The following is a 16,111-nucleotide window of genomic DNA, read 5'->3' as shown; positions in this document are numbered from 1 at the left end:
GCCCAGGGAGTCCCGAGATCGAGTCACACATCAGGCTCCCTGCATGGAGCCTGCTTCTCTGCCCCCACCACCTCTCTGTGTGTCTCTCATGAATAAATAAATAAAATCTTTAAAAATAATAAAATGTTTCAAGTTTTGCATGATCACAAATTTAGAGATGTCTGAAAATTAACAGAAAATGAAAAAATTCAATATATATTTTCTTACTTACTACATAAAATCGGAGAAGAGGGTGTTTGCAGTGTCAAAGTGGAGCCATCTTTCCTTGTGATGTTAACTCTAAAAACCAATCTGGCACGAGTGCTTTTTTTCTTGGAACCAGCAATTCCTATTCTGGCTTCAACATCAGCATTCCTCAATTTCAATATTCCTACGCAGTCCACCCTAGCACGGAAAAAAAAGACATTAACTGATATTTTCTGTTGTATAAATAGTACAATATTCTTAACCAAATAATTTTTTTTCTTTTCTTTTCTTTTTTTTTTTTTTTTTAGAGGGGGAGCAACAGAGGAAGAGAGAATCTTAAGCAGGTTCTATACCCAGTGGGTAGCCTGACAGGGGCTCAATCTCACAACCCTGAGATCATGACCTGAGCTGAAATCAAGAGTCAGATGTTTAACTGACTGAGTCACCCAGGTGCCCCCCAAAATAAGTTTCTTTAAAAAAAATTGCTAATTATTAGTTTTTTGAATATGTAATACAATCATAAGTTTCCAAATTTAAAAAGTACAGAAGGGTGAATTCTGAATATTCATAATTCTTAATCTTGTCAACTTTTCATTTATAATGCTAATGGAAAAAATAGTAAAGTAAAATCACTATTTCAAAACCTGAACACAAGTAATGGTTTACAAGAAATACTTTTGCCGTTTTTAATTTTTTTTTTTTTAAAGTATGCTCTACACAGAATGTGGGGCTCAAATTCACGACCCTGAGATCAAGAGCTAGTCAGGCACCCCAACAGCCATTTAAAAAAAATAAATGTATCCTCTCTGCAGCTAATTCAGATATTAAAATAGAGGGAAAGAATTTTACCTAAAAACAAGCAAACAAAACTAGCAACTGTCCCCAAAAAGAACAGAACACTATACAGCCATTAAAATATATGCTTTTGGGATCCCTGGGTGGCGCAGCGGTTTGGCGCCTGCCTTTGGCCGAGGGCGCGATCCTGGGGACCCGGGATCGAATCCCATGTCAGGCTCCCGGTGCATGGAGCCTGCTTCTCCCTCTGCCTGTGTCTCTGCCTCTCTCTCTCTCTCTGTGTGTGACTATCATAAATAAATAAAAAAATAAATAAATAAAATAAAATATATGCTTTTAAAGTTATACTTACTATATGGAAAATGCTGATGGTAAGTGAAAAGTAAGGTTACAAAACAGTGGGTACAGTATTATTTCAATGTTATCCAAAAAAAAAAAAAAAAAAAGGATGGAAAGACACATATCAAAATAGTGGTTATTTCTGGGACGTTGGCGTTTGGTATGTTTTTAGCTTTTTATTATTATTCATTTTTCTTTTTGTTTTTTATTTTTCTGTATTTTCAACTTATAATGAATAAGCACTATTTTTGTAATAAGTAACTTTTCCTTTCTTCCTCTATATACACTTATTTTTATAATTTTCAAAAGTTAAAAAATAAGTCTTTATTAAATATTCTTCAAAATTTCCCTTTCTAATTAACCTCTTACTAATCTATTCAAAATGGCTTTCAAAAGGGAATTGAAAATAGAGAAATGTCTTAGCTATCCAATACAAATAATTACAACATAAGTTTACCCCTTTTCAATAATATTTGCTGTTGTTATGGTTCAACTTTAGGATTAAAGGACCTTAATAAAAGCCTTAAGGGGAAAAAGTTTTTAATTTAAATCATTAACACTTCCAATAGGTTTTAGGCAATGAAAATCCATAAGATGAAAAAGCCCCAGAACATTCTTTTTTTAAAAAGGAAAATAAAAAAATAAAAATAAAAAAAGGAAAATAAAAACAGAAGGTGAATTTAGAACAGCAATATGCTTTTTCACATCAAGATGGGTCAAGGTACCATGAATGGAAACTCTGTCAAAGAGTTTCTAATATAAACACTATGAGCACAATTTAGGAAAGCAAATCAAATTGTCATTTTTATTTTTTAATGTTACTTTTATTAATCCCAAGTAAGTCCATATTATTTTCAAAAAAGCTAGCATTCCACCCGGCTTTTATTTCCTTGCATTTCATCACAGGAATTCCAATGCAAAGGGCAAAAAGAGTTCATTTTAACCCATTACCATTCTGTAATAATCTATTTTTGTACTTGTAATGTTTAAAATATTTTAATAAAATACTCAAAATCTTCCTTTTTTACATTAGAAACTAAAATTTTTTTGATGCCACTGTTAAGGTGTAATATATACTGAAAAACTGTTTCCTAAGTACTTACGCCAGTGTCATGTTGTTGCTTGGATCAAGACCAACTTCTATAACGGTAGTGCCTTCAATGTCCACTTCTTTACAGGGAGTTGTATTTCGCCCAGTTACCCTACAGGCCTGATAAAATCCATGTGGTTTCACTCGACCAGAGTCATTGCCCACAAACACCTGCAACACTACTGGCTCATTATGGCCTTCCAGCTGGAATGAAATAACATGGAATATAAACACTAATTAGCCTTTCAAATAATCTAATTGTCAAATCAAACACTTAAGAGCAAGTTCTATATTTATAACTAGATAACAATAAATAATTTAAATCCTTAAGAAGAATAAAAGTACATTATTTTCATAAAAAGGGGGGGTTGGCTAAGTTTCTGCAGGAAATCATAAGTTTTAATTCTGTAATAATCATACTTTGATTAAAATTTATGTTTAATGATAAATTATCATTTATAATTAATTTGTACAACCAGATGCAAATGAATACACAGTCCTTTAGGTATTTATAAATTTAAAGACTGCCAAAGCATGTAGGTTTCTCAAAATATACCACCACCACTAGTGGAAAATTCACTAAACTGTGTTAGTGGCATCGCTATCATCATCATCAAATGAGTACATATACTGAATTTTTCTCTTTTAAAGCTATTTAAATAGAAAAGTGTTTGAAGTGCAACTGTTTAAATAATAGGGAAATGGAGTATAGATCAGATACGCATACATAACATCATGAAATACTGGACCAAAACATAATGGTCTGAAAAACTGTTAGTTCAACCCAGGATCTGTGGGTCCTAACAGGTCTCTAACAAGCCCTCATAAATTTTAATTTGTATGCTGAAGAATAAATAAATATTTAAAACAGCATTTGGGAATAAACAATTCCAATGCAGATTTTTGTTCAGGTTTACAGTTAAACACTGAAGCTTCTAATATAAAATGCCTGAAATCACAAAATAACTTGTACAATGCACACCAAAGTGCATTAAAAAATTCATACATCTTTTCTAAATACTAACCAGTACAGCTAATCTAATCTTTTCTAATACTAACCCAGTATAGCTATATCTCTGTGAAAAGATATCAAAATGAGGGAAGCAGGGGCAGCCCCGGTGGCTTAGTGGTTTAGCGCCACCTTCGGCCCAGGGCGTGATCCTGAAGACCTGGGATCCAGTTCCGCGTCAGGCTCCCTGCATGGAGCCTGCTTCTCCCTCTGCCTCTCTCTCTCTGTGTCTCTAATAAATAAATAAAATCTTAAAAAAAAAATGAGGGAAATAAGCAGACAAATAACAAATCTACCCAAACTATTAGCAGTATTTGGAACAGTGTCTGGCACATAAAGGGATGCATACTTGTTGAATGAATAAACTTCTGAGATCTGTCAATTCACTCCCTATCACAGTCAATTAATCTAATACTTCTGACCAGAGAGTACTTAAAACAAAGCATAACTTAAAGTCAGAACTGGGTTAAAAATATTGCCCAAACTATCAATCCATCTGGTTAAATATTTACAAAAAGCACAACTGAAATTTCTTATTTACCTATTATTTGTCCTGGATTTGGGGGATTGAAGATGAATTGGTATGGTAAGTAGCAGAGGGATAGGAATGATGTTGTACACAAGGCTATTAACCCAACCTTAGAAATAGCCATGGATAGGTTTCCTGATCCTAAGATTCTACCACTATTTCATTAAAATTTAAAATGAAAGGCAGTCCAACTGAATACTGTTCAACTAACACATTTTCATAAACTGTATTTTTTTTTATTTTTTTTATGATAGAGAGAGAGAGAGAGAGAGAGAGAGAGAGGCAGAGACATAGGCAGAGGGAGAAGCAGGCTCCATGCATCGGGAGCCCGACGTGGGATTCGATCCCAGGTCTCCAGGATCGCGCCCTGGGCCAAAGACAGGCGCCAAACCGCTGTGCCACCCAGGGATCCCCATAAACTGTATTTTACAAGAATTTACCACAAACTAGCCAAAAGTCATCCTGTTTAATGTTTTATAAGGGGTAGGAACACTTACTAAACATCTCCCATCCACTCTTTTTTGGTTTGTCTTCAAAGAGAAATATTCTTTCTAACAAAGTTTCCCAGATGCTGAAATTTAAGCCCCCTTTTTCCTTCTAAATTCTGAAAAAATGAAGTTTCAGTTGATATCCTATTTCTTAAAGTGAAGACTTAAACTATTTATCAACCAATTCTTTTCTGAGATGAATAGTTGTGATTCCTTTAGTCATCTCAAAAATCTTATTTTCCAAGTTCATAATAATTTCTACAGTATTTTTTGAATTCACTTTATTTTTTTTTATGGTTTTATTTATTTATTCATGAGAGACACACAGAGAGAGAGGCAGAGACACAGGCAGAGGGAGAAGCAGGCTTCATGCAGGGAGCCGATGTGGGATTCAATCCTGAGACTCCAGGATCATGATCTGAGCCAAGGCAGATGTTCAACTGCTGAGCCACCCAGGCATCCCTTGAATTCACTTTAAAATTTCTTCTTAAATATTAAGTTTGGGAAGAATTAAGTATCAGGTTGATACCAATGTCAAATATAAGGGGAACGTAATTCATGGTTTCCAGATATTTATCAGAATACTCTCTCACTTCCTCTTTCATCTAAGCTAAAATTTAAATGATATCAAAGTAACAATATAGGCTTCAGTTAGACTTTTGCCTTAATTTCTACTATATATAGCTAGTAATTCTATCATTCTATTGTAGGCAGCTTTTGCTCGTTAAAAACAAAACTGGAGAAAATTCTTTGTATATTGCTAAATAAAATCCGTACCTTTACTGTAGGAAAGCCTTGTTGTGTCCTGTCCTTTACTGAGCCACGGCTACCCTCAGTCAGGTACCGAGCTCGGTGCTGGGTTTCAGGCTGTACAACTATCTTCAGTTCCTTTCCCTCACTTTTAACAGGATACTGTCCACACAACATAGGGCTCTTCTTTACCCCACTTCCTTTTTGGTTTTCCAATGTTCTGGAAAGTCAAAGCACAACATGGAAAAAGTATCAAAAAAAGGTTTTTTTTCTACAAAAGTCATCTAAGATAAAGGAAGAAACAATAGGCAGTAACATTAAAAACAAATGATTATCTTATTGACAATTTACAGTCTAAGGGAAGATACATTTCATAAGTAAAGTATCTCTTAAAATTCCATAATAAAACTTAACTCTACAATGCAAAAATAAAAAATGCATATGAGTGGTAGAAAGAAGGGAGGACAGACTGAATGTAGTAAGCCAGGAATAACAGGTAAGAGAATAGCTGATGTCATTATAACCTTTCACAATGTACTTTAGTCAAAACAAATTTTAAGGCTACAAGATTAATTATTGTTATTTTCTAATCAGACTTCCAAAGCAAAAGAAAAGTGGGGGTAGCAAAAAGAAACAAGCAAAAGACCTTAATAAAACATCTAAAGTACAGGAGGCATACATATTCATATTCTTTTGGATATCTTTCTCAATATAATTTTTTTGAAAAAGTAATAAAAAATCAGTGCCCCAATTTTTATTGGAAGTTTAGATTTATTCTAAATAATCTTTCTTAGAAGTGTAATTTTTCATTGTATTTTTATTTGTGATTAAGTAACTAAAATCCTTAGCATATAAAATCTTTATAATCTGGGCTTTACAGACAGGCAATCTATTTTTAAAAATTGTATTTCTAGGGGTACCTGGGTGGCTCAGTGGTTGAGCGTCTGCCTTTGACCCACGGTGTGATCCCGGAGTTCCAGGATCGAATCCCATGTCGGGCTCCCTGTATGGAGCTGGCTTCTCCCTGTGCCTATGTCTCTGCCTCTCTCACGTCTTTCGTGAATAAATAAAATCTTTAATAAAAAACATTGTGTCTCTAATGTTTATCATGCATTTGCTATGTGGAGCGTCCAAAGAAAAATATTTCAAGTGGTCGTTAGGACTTTAGGCCAACATATTTAACCTGAAGCACTGCAAATATGTGATAAAATAAATATAAAATACTATTAGTTTTAACAGATTTAAAATTATCCACGCACATAAATTTTTAAAAAGATTTTTGTTCATTTGAGACTGTGAGTGAGAAAGAACATAAGCAGGGGGAGGGACAGAGAGAGAGGGAGCAGACTCCCCGCTGACCTGGGAGTGGGGAGCCTGAGGCAGGGTTCGATCCCAGGACCCCGGGATCATGACCTGAGCTAAAAGCAGTTAATCAACTGAGCCATCCAGTACGTTTTAAAAAAGAGTCGGGGGCCCCTGGGTAGCTTAGTTGGTTAAGCACTGGACTCTTGGTTTTTTGGCTCAGGTTATGATCTCAGGGTCATGAGACTGGAGCTCCGCACTGGGTTCTGGGCTCAGTGGGGAATCTGCCTGAGATTCTCTCCTTCTCCCCCTACCCTTCCCCCCCTTAAGTGAATAGATTAAATCATAAAAATACAATAAATAAAAGTCATGCCCTATAATGCTTTCTGTAGAACTCACACTGAAAATATAGGAGACAAGAGAGGACTATGGACAAAAAAACTCCAAAAGCAAACAGGTCCCAGGACTTATGACTTCAAACAAAGAAGAGCAATGGTGGCTAAGAAGCCTTAAATCTGGCCGTACTGTTTAACCCTCCATCTCTAACCAAGTTGTTGTCTCTATTACCAAAACAAAATGAGGAAATGCTATATGCTCAATGGAACCAGGGACTAGGATGAACCTCATGGCTAGGAAAGGGACAGAAGAATGGAGAAATGAAGGAATGCCAAGGAATGCAGTAAGACTGACAAGGTAAGTGGGGGAGTTCTGAGAGCTAGTGATGTGCCCTACATCTTCATATTCCCTAAACCTAGCACAATTCCTGAAACCACAGGTGCTGAGAAATTAGTCATTATTTGAAGGCAAATAGAAAAGAGAAAGGAACAAAGAAAGGAAAGAGACGAAAAAAAGAACACCTATAACAGTAAGATGAGAAAGACTGGATCCTAACTGGCCAAGGAATGCCATTCATGTAAGTTTGACATATGTAAGTCAATGATTACCTGTTTAAGTCATTTAAAAGGCCCTAGAAGAATAAATTCTATGAATCAAAGAGTTGAAACTGGAACAACAGGCAATAAATCCTATTTTCCCTTTCATCATTCTGGGTAGAAATTCAAACATCTCCTTTCAATACAATGTGCTCTCCAAAAATTTGCTCTTACTTATGAAAACCTACAATTTTATCATTTGTTACTTATTTTAAAATCAAAACAAAAATATTCATTTCACAGAAACTATGTAAGAACACCTCCCCCCAAGTATCCATTGAAAAGAAAATTCAGCAAAATGCTAACAGTACTTGTACTGAGTGACTAGATTAGGATTATTTATTTTCCTCTATTTTTCCAAATGTTTGTAATTAACATCTATTAATTTTATAATAGAAAAGGCAACAGTTTGAAATATAAGGAAAGGTTAGCATATATCAATGAATTTGGCAAGATACAGTTTTTGTATTCACTTATGCTAGCCAAGCTAATATTTATGAGGATAAACAGATGAACACTATTTTCAGTAAAACAAGATACCTCATTCAGGACAAAGACTGCTGAATGAGTTGACAAGTATGCACATTCTTTTTTTTTTTTTTTAAGTATACACATTCTTAAAGAAGAATAGTTCAATGTAACTAAACAACTTCTGAAATGATACTTTTATAAGCCCCAGAACTATCTTTATTCTCTAAGGCTTAAATGTAAACATCTGTACATATATATTTATATCTTTAGACACGTAAAACATATAAAACAAAGAAAATGTCAACTAATTTTTAGAAAAGTAGTCAATGAAATTACTAATTTTTTAAGGCATGATGGCTTAAGAACAAACAAGAGAGTAGCAGTTAACTGTATGGGATTTTACTTTTAAATGACATCTAAAAGGTAAATCCACTATTTTAGCATACTCTATTCAGAAGTCTTTTTGTTGTTGTTTTTTAAAGATCTTTACTTATTCATGAGAGACACAGAGAGAGAGGTAGAGACATAGGCAAAGGGAGAAGCAGGCTCCTCTGGGGAGCCTGATGTGGGACTCAATCCCAGGACCCCGGGATCATGACCTGAGCCAAAGGCAAGACACTCAACCACTGAGCCACCCAGGAGTCCCTCTATTCAGAAGTCTTAAGATGATTCCTTATAATTCCTTTGTGTTAAATATCCTTCTGGTTGTCTATGTCACAAAAAAATAATTTTCACTACAAAATGCCTAAAAAAGGTTTCATATCAGATGACATCATATCTTAATTTCAAGGAATATCTAGAAGAGATATAGGGCTACTGATTCTCAGAATATTTAGTTGAAGAATTTAAAAATGACATGGTGAGAAATGTTTAAACACTGAGTAGTTTTTTTTTTTTTAAAGATTTCATTTATTTATTCATGAGACACACACACAGAGAGAGGCAGAGACACAGGCAGAGGGGGAAACAGGCTCCATGCAGGGAGCCCGATATGGGACTCGTTGCCAGGACTCCAGGATCATGCCATGAGCGGAAGACAGACGCTTAACCGCTGAGCCACCCAGGCATCCCAGGACTGAGTAGTTCCTTTTCAAATGATTTTGTTTTCTTAATAAGCTCTTTTATATAACATTTAATTATACAAAAATGCTATTTCCATCTTGAAGATCAACATGCAACATATTTGAGAGTATATTTCCTATAATTTAGCATTTGTAAATTGTAAATTTATGGCCTATTAGATCTAAGACAATATATACCCTCTCTCTCAAAAGATTTCTAAATTTCTTTCATTTTTAAAAAGATTTTATTTGAGAGACAGAGAAAGTACAAGCAGAGGGAGCAGCAGGCAGAGGGAGAGGGAGAAGCAGGCTCCCCACTGAGCACGGAGCCCAACATGGAGTTCGATCCCAAGACCTTAGGATCATGACCTGAAAACAGACACTTAACCCACTGAGCCACATAAGTGCCCTTCTTTCATGTTTCTAATACCTTTCTTGTTGAAGAATATAGCACTTTGGCTTGAGATCTTCTTAATTAACTGCTTTGAAAAGCCTATTTTTCTATATATTTACGAGATTTTATCCTCTCCTCGATATAGTTTCTATAAATTCAAAATTAAAACTTCTTCCATCATTTCTATTTGCTAGTGTCAAATATTTTTCCATTACCTAAGAAGCTGGACATTTCTTCTGCTGCTTGATGAGTTTCTGTTCCATGAATTATTTCATGAGAGATTTTTGTCTTGACAAATGTTATTATACTTTCCCTGGGTAACCTCAAATCATTTCTAAGATATATCTATCATACAAAAGCAGAAGCAGAAAAGATGTAGGTCAAGATATCTCTTTAATAGGAACTGCAAATCATATGTGTTGACTAATCCTATGTCAAAATTTTATTTGTTCTTCATTTGGACCTTTAACATTTATTTCAGTATAAAAATGAAAATCTCTCTTCCGGAACTTAAAAAAAATTTTTTTGCATTGAAGCCCAAATAAACACATATTTACATACACAAGTCTTTTAAATCAGTGCTATCATGTTTCAGAGCATTATTCTCTAGGTACTACTTCTACAAATATGTTCTAGAATTGACTTTGCTAATAGCAAGATTTTACGAAAGGGTGTATCTTACTGTTTTTTTTTTTTTTTTAAAGATAATTTCCTAATCTGGACTTTCTAAAAAGAAAAAAAAACATTTAAATGTGTATTTTTATTTAACTACATCACCCCAAAGGAGTTCTAAATGAAAGAAGAAAAGAAAAAAAGTATAGAATAATTATGCCTAAATGGTAGATTTTACTTAAAAAATGTAATATGGGGAGAATATTTAAGAATAAGCTTAACATACATTAAAAATATTCTCTAGAATGTTCAACCAAATTTCTAACTTAAAAGAAATGAATGATGTCATCGAGTAGTAAACCAACCAAAAGCTTCTCCAACAGCCCTTGTAACAACCTGAAATTGTAGGAGGTTCTGGGTCAACTAAAGGACCATAATCGGCCACCCAAAAAAAAATCTCTCAAAATCCACTGAGTTACATTTTATCAAGTTATGTTGAATGCACTACAGAAAAATCTAATTTAAAAAGCAATTAAATATAATAAAATACTAAAGGAATTACAAAATTAAAAATAATTCATAATATTCTGTATTATAGCAATAAATATTCTGTCCTATAGCCATGGAGATATATTTATTTACAGATATGTTTACAGTAAGTGCTGTGAACTGGCGGAGATGAATGAAAATTCAAACGTGTACCATGGTCCTGTTCTATCATCTTCCAATACATTAACCCAGAATCACAGATAAAAAAATTAGTGATATATTTATTCTTCTTTAATGTCAGCACAATGTATCAAAGAAAAACCTTAAAAAGTACATGAATAAATGATGAGAATCAAACCATCGATTTAGTTTTTCTTGTTTTCAATCAAAAGCAAAAGGAAAAAGTCTAAAATCCTCATAGAAATGGAAATGGGTTGAACTATATGGGGAGACAACATGAAAGAACACAAACTAGCCCTTTTCGAACGTTTTGAGTTAACTATAGCCATTACATTGTAGTTATTTCTCTCAGTAAAAATATTTTTAAATCCTTTTAAAATACAAATCCGTTTGTAATTTAAAAGTCATTTCAAAACAGATTATTTTCTACTACTTAATCATACCCATAATAAAATACCTATTGCTAGAATCTATTAATAATATGTTTTTCTCTAGTGAAACTTGGTAATTTTAAGTTAGAACTTTCATGTATTTCTATGATAAATTCAGTATCTTTGCTTTATATGCACACTTGAGCTGAGCAATTACAAAAACTGGGGAATGATTTATTTATTTTTTGTTTTGTTTTGCATAATGGTGATAGAACTTTAAAAAATGTGAATACCAACCCATTTCCTGCTTTTGAGTTGCCTTTGTTGTCCGTGGTAAGCTGAGAAAGCACATAGTGAGGTGCTTTGGCACTGTCGGCATCAAATATATCCATATTAGATTCTTCACAATCTCGTCGTTTGACCCCCGGCCTCTGCTTTGGATTTCGTTTTCGTGATTTACGAGGTACCTCAGTGTTATCATTGTAGGAACTGGTGCTCATGTTACTGAAGTTGGAGGGGGAATCCTCCATCCACATACTGCAGCTCTGCTCTGATTCCAATCCACACCCCTCATCCTGGCAGGACATCCGACTGTTATCCAGCAAGTCCTCAGGTGGTGGTGAGATGTACAAGACTGTGTGCCTCTTCGGTGTTGATGGATGCTGCTGAACTGTGTTACTGGTTAACTGCTTTTCACTTACCCCTCTGTTACTTACCCCCAAGGCTGAGGAGCAGCTCTCCACTTGCATAGCCTTGCTGTCGGTGACTGAGGTAGAATAAATGGTAGGGCTGGAAGAGGTGGTAAAGGAGCTGCAAGCACCGCCCATGGAGGAAGAGGAGGGAGCTGAAGAAGCATCTGCGGTGTACAATTTAAGAGTAAATACACTATACATGTTTTCACCTATGCTGGCTAGCAGTCCCATTGAAAATGTGATTCGTGAACTGATTGTTTTTCCCCAGAATGAATAGTTGGAATTTGGTTAAGTTTTAGAATATAAATGCTTCAAGCAATATAAGGCCTAAAAAATGCAATTTTAAAAAATGCCCAAATAGCAATATTTTACTTGTTATAATTGATAGATTTTTAAAAATCTAATTTAATGTTTTAAGCTGTAAAGCAAGAATAAAGCTTTTATTGCCTCAGCTGGATGTTCTGTTGAATTTTAATCATTTAAGATAATAAAACCCCAATATGAAATATATGCTTGTGGTCCACATTCAATGCCAATTAAATAATCCATTATAGAATTTGAAAAGTGGGACTGTGCTTAGCCACAAAATATTAAAATAAGTTTCTAACCTATGAAGCAGAGAACTACAGGTCATTTTTAATGCAGACACTCCCTGCTTCAGAGGCAAATCCTGGAATAAAAATATGAGAAAATAAATGAGAAAAGAGCTGCTGATTATTCCAGATATCAATTATAAAATGAGAAATAAATAGAAAAAATATATAATCAACTGAATTGGAGGCAAAATGGAACTGGTACCGTCACTATGATTGTTGTAAAATCTAGAATAAAAGTGAAAAAGTTCGATTTGGAATATGCTGGGCTGTGGAAGATAAGGAAGTTAACCACAGAGGGTATCCAGAAGTTAGAAATAGCAGTTCAAAACTATAATCTCTAGAGTATATAAATCCATCCTTTATGGCAGAATGAAAGCTGGATAAAGACTGATTATTGGATGGATTTCTCTTACAAAGTACTTGATTACACACTCAGCAATTGGTTACCACTATCTATTTCCTCTCTCTTTAATGAGCCTACTTGATTTTAAGGGAATTTCTTAATATAAGTAATAGTAACTTCTATTGACTGAAGTCTAACAAAAAAGAGTTAAATAAAAAATTCTAGTGCTGGGGAAGCACTAGAATTAGTTTCTATAAAAAGGTCTTTTATAAGGCCATTTAGTTATTATACCTAGCAAGAAAGATTTGAGTGTATCTTTCAAAACATGTGGCAACCGGCAAACAGCTTGTTGAAAAATAATACTACTTTAACCATTAAACAGCACGAACTCAGAGGCACACTAATAATGCTAAGGTTGGAAGTTGTCAGTTCTAAAATTTTAGAAATGCCATTTGATCTTGTATAAGATATGGAGAGACTCATAATCCCATACATCAAAATTAAAAATTGGTAATATGTGACAGAGATAAAAGATATGTTTAAATCTAAAATTAGTTTTTATCTATAGCCAAGTGTGCCACTGTGGTAGGATAAAACTTAAAAATGTAATGTGCAGTCATTGGAATTGCAACATTCTTATCAACTCTAATGTAAAGAGTGAAATGTAAGAATGTCAATGTTCAGATAATCAAAAGCCAAGTGCCAAAGATCTATTTTTAAATTAAAAACATACCAGAACACTTAAATCAATTAAAAGAGCTGAATTCACCCATAATTTTTCATCACTGCTGTCAAAGCTGAAGAGCATAGTAATTATATTAGCCATTAATGATGTGATCTACATAATGCCACGTGGAAATATTTTCCCCAACTATCATAAGTCAAAGAACCTAGAGCAATTAAGATGATACCAGTTCCATTTTCCACTTTGTGTCCTTGTCAAATGCAGTAGCTGAAATTGGAAAATTCAGTCACTTTAAACTGCATTCCAATTTAAAGAAAAATTTATCAATTTTGTATCATGCATTAATGCAATGTTTTCTTAGTAAATAAATATTTTAAAAGATTTGTAAAAACTACAATCTAGATGCTAATGTCAGTGACAGTTTAGGAGCTGATTTGTAGCCACTTTGGGTTTAAATAACAAGTTTTTTCCTCTTTTTTTAAAATACTATAAAAATCATTTTTAAAAAACAGAAAACTTATAACATTCCTCCATCTGTTCCAACTATTGGCAAAATGAAACTAAATTTTTGTGTGTGTATAAGCCTATGTTCTTCATCTTCAGAGAAATAAAAGTATGCAGCATGCAGTATTTGCAGTGGAACACACAAAACATGCAGCATGAATGCTGTGTGAATGTGTATTTCTATGAAGCGGCTTTCCCCCACCCATTCTTTCTGAATCTAAGTATCATGCAAATGAGAATGCAGAATATGAACATCTCAGGGATCCCTGCCCATGACAGATGGAAAGTACTGGTGAAAAGCGATCATGAACTCAAAAGCAAGTTACTTGATATTTATGAATTTAATATGCAAGACATAGCCTGGTATTGCTCTTACAGGTATATATGATTTTATCTTGCAAATCTTACCAAAGTAATCATGTTATAAAACCCAATTGATATAATCATACATAAATGTCTGTTCTGGGACAGGTATGCCAAACTGTGATCTCATACCCTACATAAATTAAAATATTCTATACATTTTCCTTGGACACCTAACATACAATTTTTATATTTTACCTGCAGTTTCCTGGATATACTTATTAAATAAAAAAGTTCATTAGCACAAAACTATGAAACTGAAAACATAAACTCTGTCAGAAGACAGCAGTAAGCATCCTTTAATTAAAAAGTATTACTTTTTAAAGCCTATCTCAGTTTGAGCCTAAATTACAAAAGATTCTATTCATTTTAAGACTATAATAAGACAACTTTTTAAATTATAAAACTCTTTACAACAATATTATTTTTACGTTGATAATGACAATAATAGTGTATAAAATCCTTCGCATAAAGATGTTACATTCTGGTTAGCAAGACATCATCTAAGTGTAATAATAATGCCAAATGAGGTGGTGAAGAACTATGGGCCCCTTTTTAGATCTTTCTTAGACTCTCTCAACATCTATCTAATACAGTACCTTGGATATAGTAAAAATTTTAATTTTTAATTAAACTGATTTATTGGAAGCCAACATTTGATATATATGTTGAATTATATTAAAGTTATATTACCCAATAAATGTAACAATGTGCCCATGATGAACACGTCAGGTATAAAAAAAGGATTTACTACTCTAAGTGCTTAAAATATGTATGACTCTAATAGCATTATCTGATACAGGGAAGGGTTTAGAAGTACCTTAAGAGTTTAGAGGTAACTACTTGCTATTTCTACAGAGTATACTAATAACTTCCTTTCTTGAAATATAAATAAGCCATATTATCTACCTGTGTATTAATCCATAAATTTACTAAGAATAAAACATTATTTATTAAAAATGCATTAAATTATATGAAAAACATTTTAGATTTCTAAATACAAATTTCTCATTCCCAAGCAGTTCAAAACTATAATTTTTCTTTTTCCCAGAAAAGCATAAAGAACATTACTGGGAATATTATAAATGCACTTAAAATATCTACAAAGACCTTTCAGTGACTATATCATTAAATATCAAGAAACAGCTTTAAATGACTTTCTATAGAACTAAAATGCTAATGTAATCCTGCCTCATCTATACATTCTTTTTTATTTTTAAGTTGTTATGAACAAAATATGCTAACCCCCTTTTTTGGTTTTAAGTCCCCACTTTTATCCATTAGGAATGTACAGATTACATTTTATTGCTGCATATTAAAAGTACACAAACTCCAAATAAAAATGTTCTAATAACTGCTTTTATTTTCTTCTCACTAAGCAGAATAGTTGCAATGTTATTTCTATTTCATACCTTTATAATTTGTTCTTTTAAATCCCATACCAATGCTCTGTAAAGTTTTAAATTTTTCTTAAAAATTTTTTCTTAAAATTCTCTTACACAAGTAACACATGAATAAATTTTTCATTTTTTTCTTTTATGAAAAAATTATCTTTGAACCTAAAGGAACTCTATTTTTCTGTAACACTTTTGTGACTAGAGAGCATGGTGAACCAAAGGGAAAACCATTTCTACATTTACTAATGAAGACTTATAATTTCAAAAAAATAGATTAATTCTAAAATATGTAAGTGAAAGGAAGTATCATATTTATAGTGTTCTATGTCTAATCCTAATAATTCTATTATTAGCAGTAGCCAATTACTAGACTGCCAGTAATGATAGCAAACATAAGTTGTATATTATATTCTTTTAAGAACTGATGGAATCATTAAGGTTCACTATAAATATTCAAAGTAGTGGTGATAGAGTGGCAGATATTGCCTACATGGATATCCTAGAATTTCTAAGTATTATTAAGTATTATTATT

The 16,111-nt window shown here is 33.3% G+C and overlaps 1 protein-coding gene across 8 annotated transcripts in view; it reads right to left on the bottom strand.

Annotated features, from left to right (window-relative positions):
* NFAT5 (nuclear factor of activated T cells 5) overlaps nucleotides 1–16,111 on the bottom strand; it is a 118,791-nt gene that overhangs the window by 46,572 nt on the left and 56,108 nt on the right. For 4 of the 8 annotated variants that reach the window (XM_055307042.1, XM_055307043.1, XM_055307044.1 and 1 more), the window contains 4 exons: nucleotides 11,296–11,854; nucleotides 5,214–5,406; nucleotides 2,424–2,614; nucleotides 212–384 (listed from right to left, as the gene is read on the bottom strand). In XM_055307042.1, the coding sequence (XP_055163017.1) occupies nucleotides 212–384; nucleotides 2,424–2,614; nucleotides 5,214–5,406; nucleotides 11,296–11,854 (1,116 nt within the window). Of the gene's footprint in view, nucleotides 1–211; nucleotides 385–2,423; nucleotides 2,615–5,213; nucleotides 5,407–11,295; nucleotides 11,855–12,298; nucleotides 12,361–16,111 lie in introns of all 8 variants that reach the window. The other 4 variants (XM_055307047.1, XM_055307049.1, XM_055307046.1 and 1 more) reach the window with 3 other exon arrangements.

The sequence above is a fragment of the Nyctereutes procyonoides genome, unplaced genomic scaffold (assembly GCF_905146905.1).
Source record: "Nyctereutes procyonoides isolate TBG_1078 unplaced genomic scaffold, NYPRO_anot_genome, whole genome shotgun sequence".
NCBI lineage: Eukaryota > Metazoa > Chordata > Mammalia > Carnivora > Canidae > Nyctereutes > Nyctereutes procyonoides.
The sequence above is the reverse complement of the archived record's forward strand: the minus strand, read 5'-3'. Positions and strand labels throughout refer to the sequence as shown.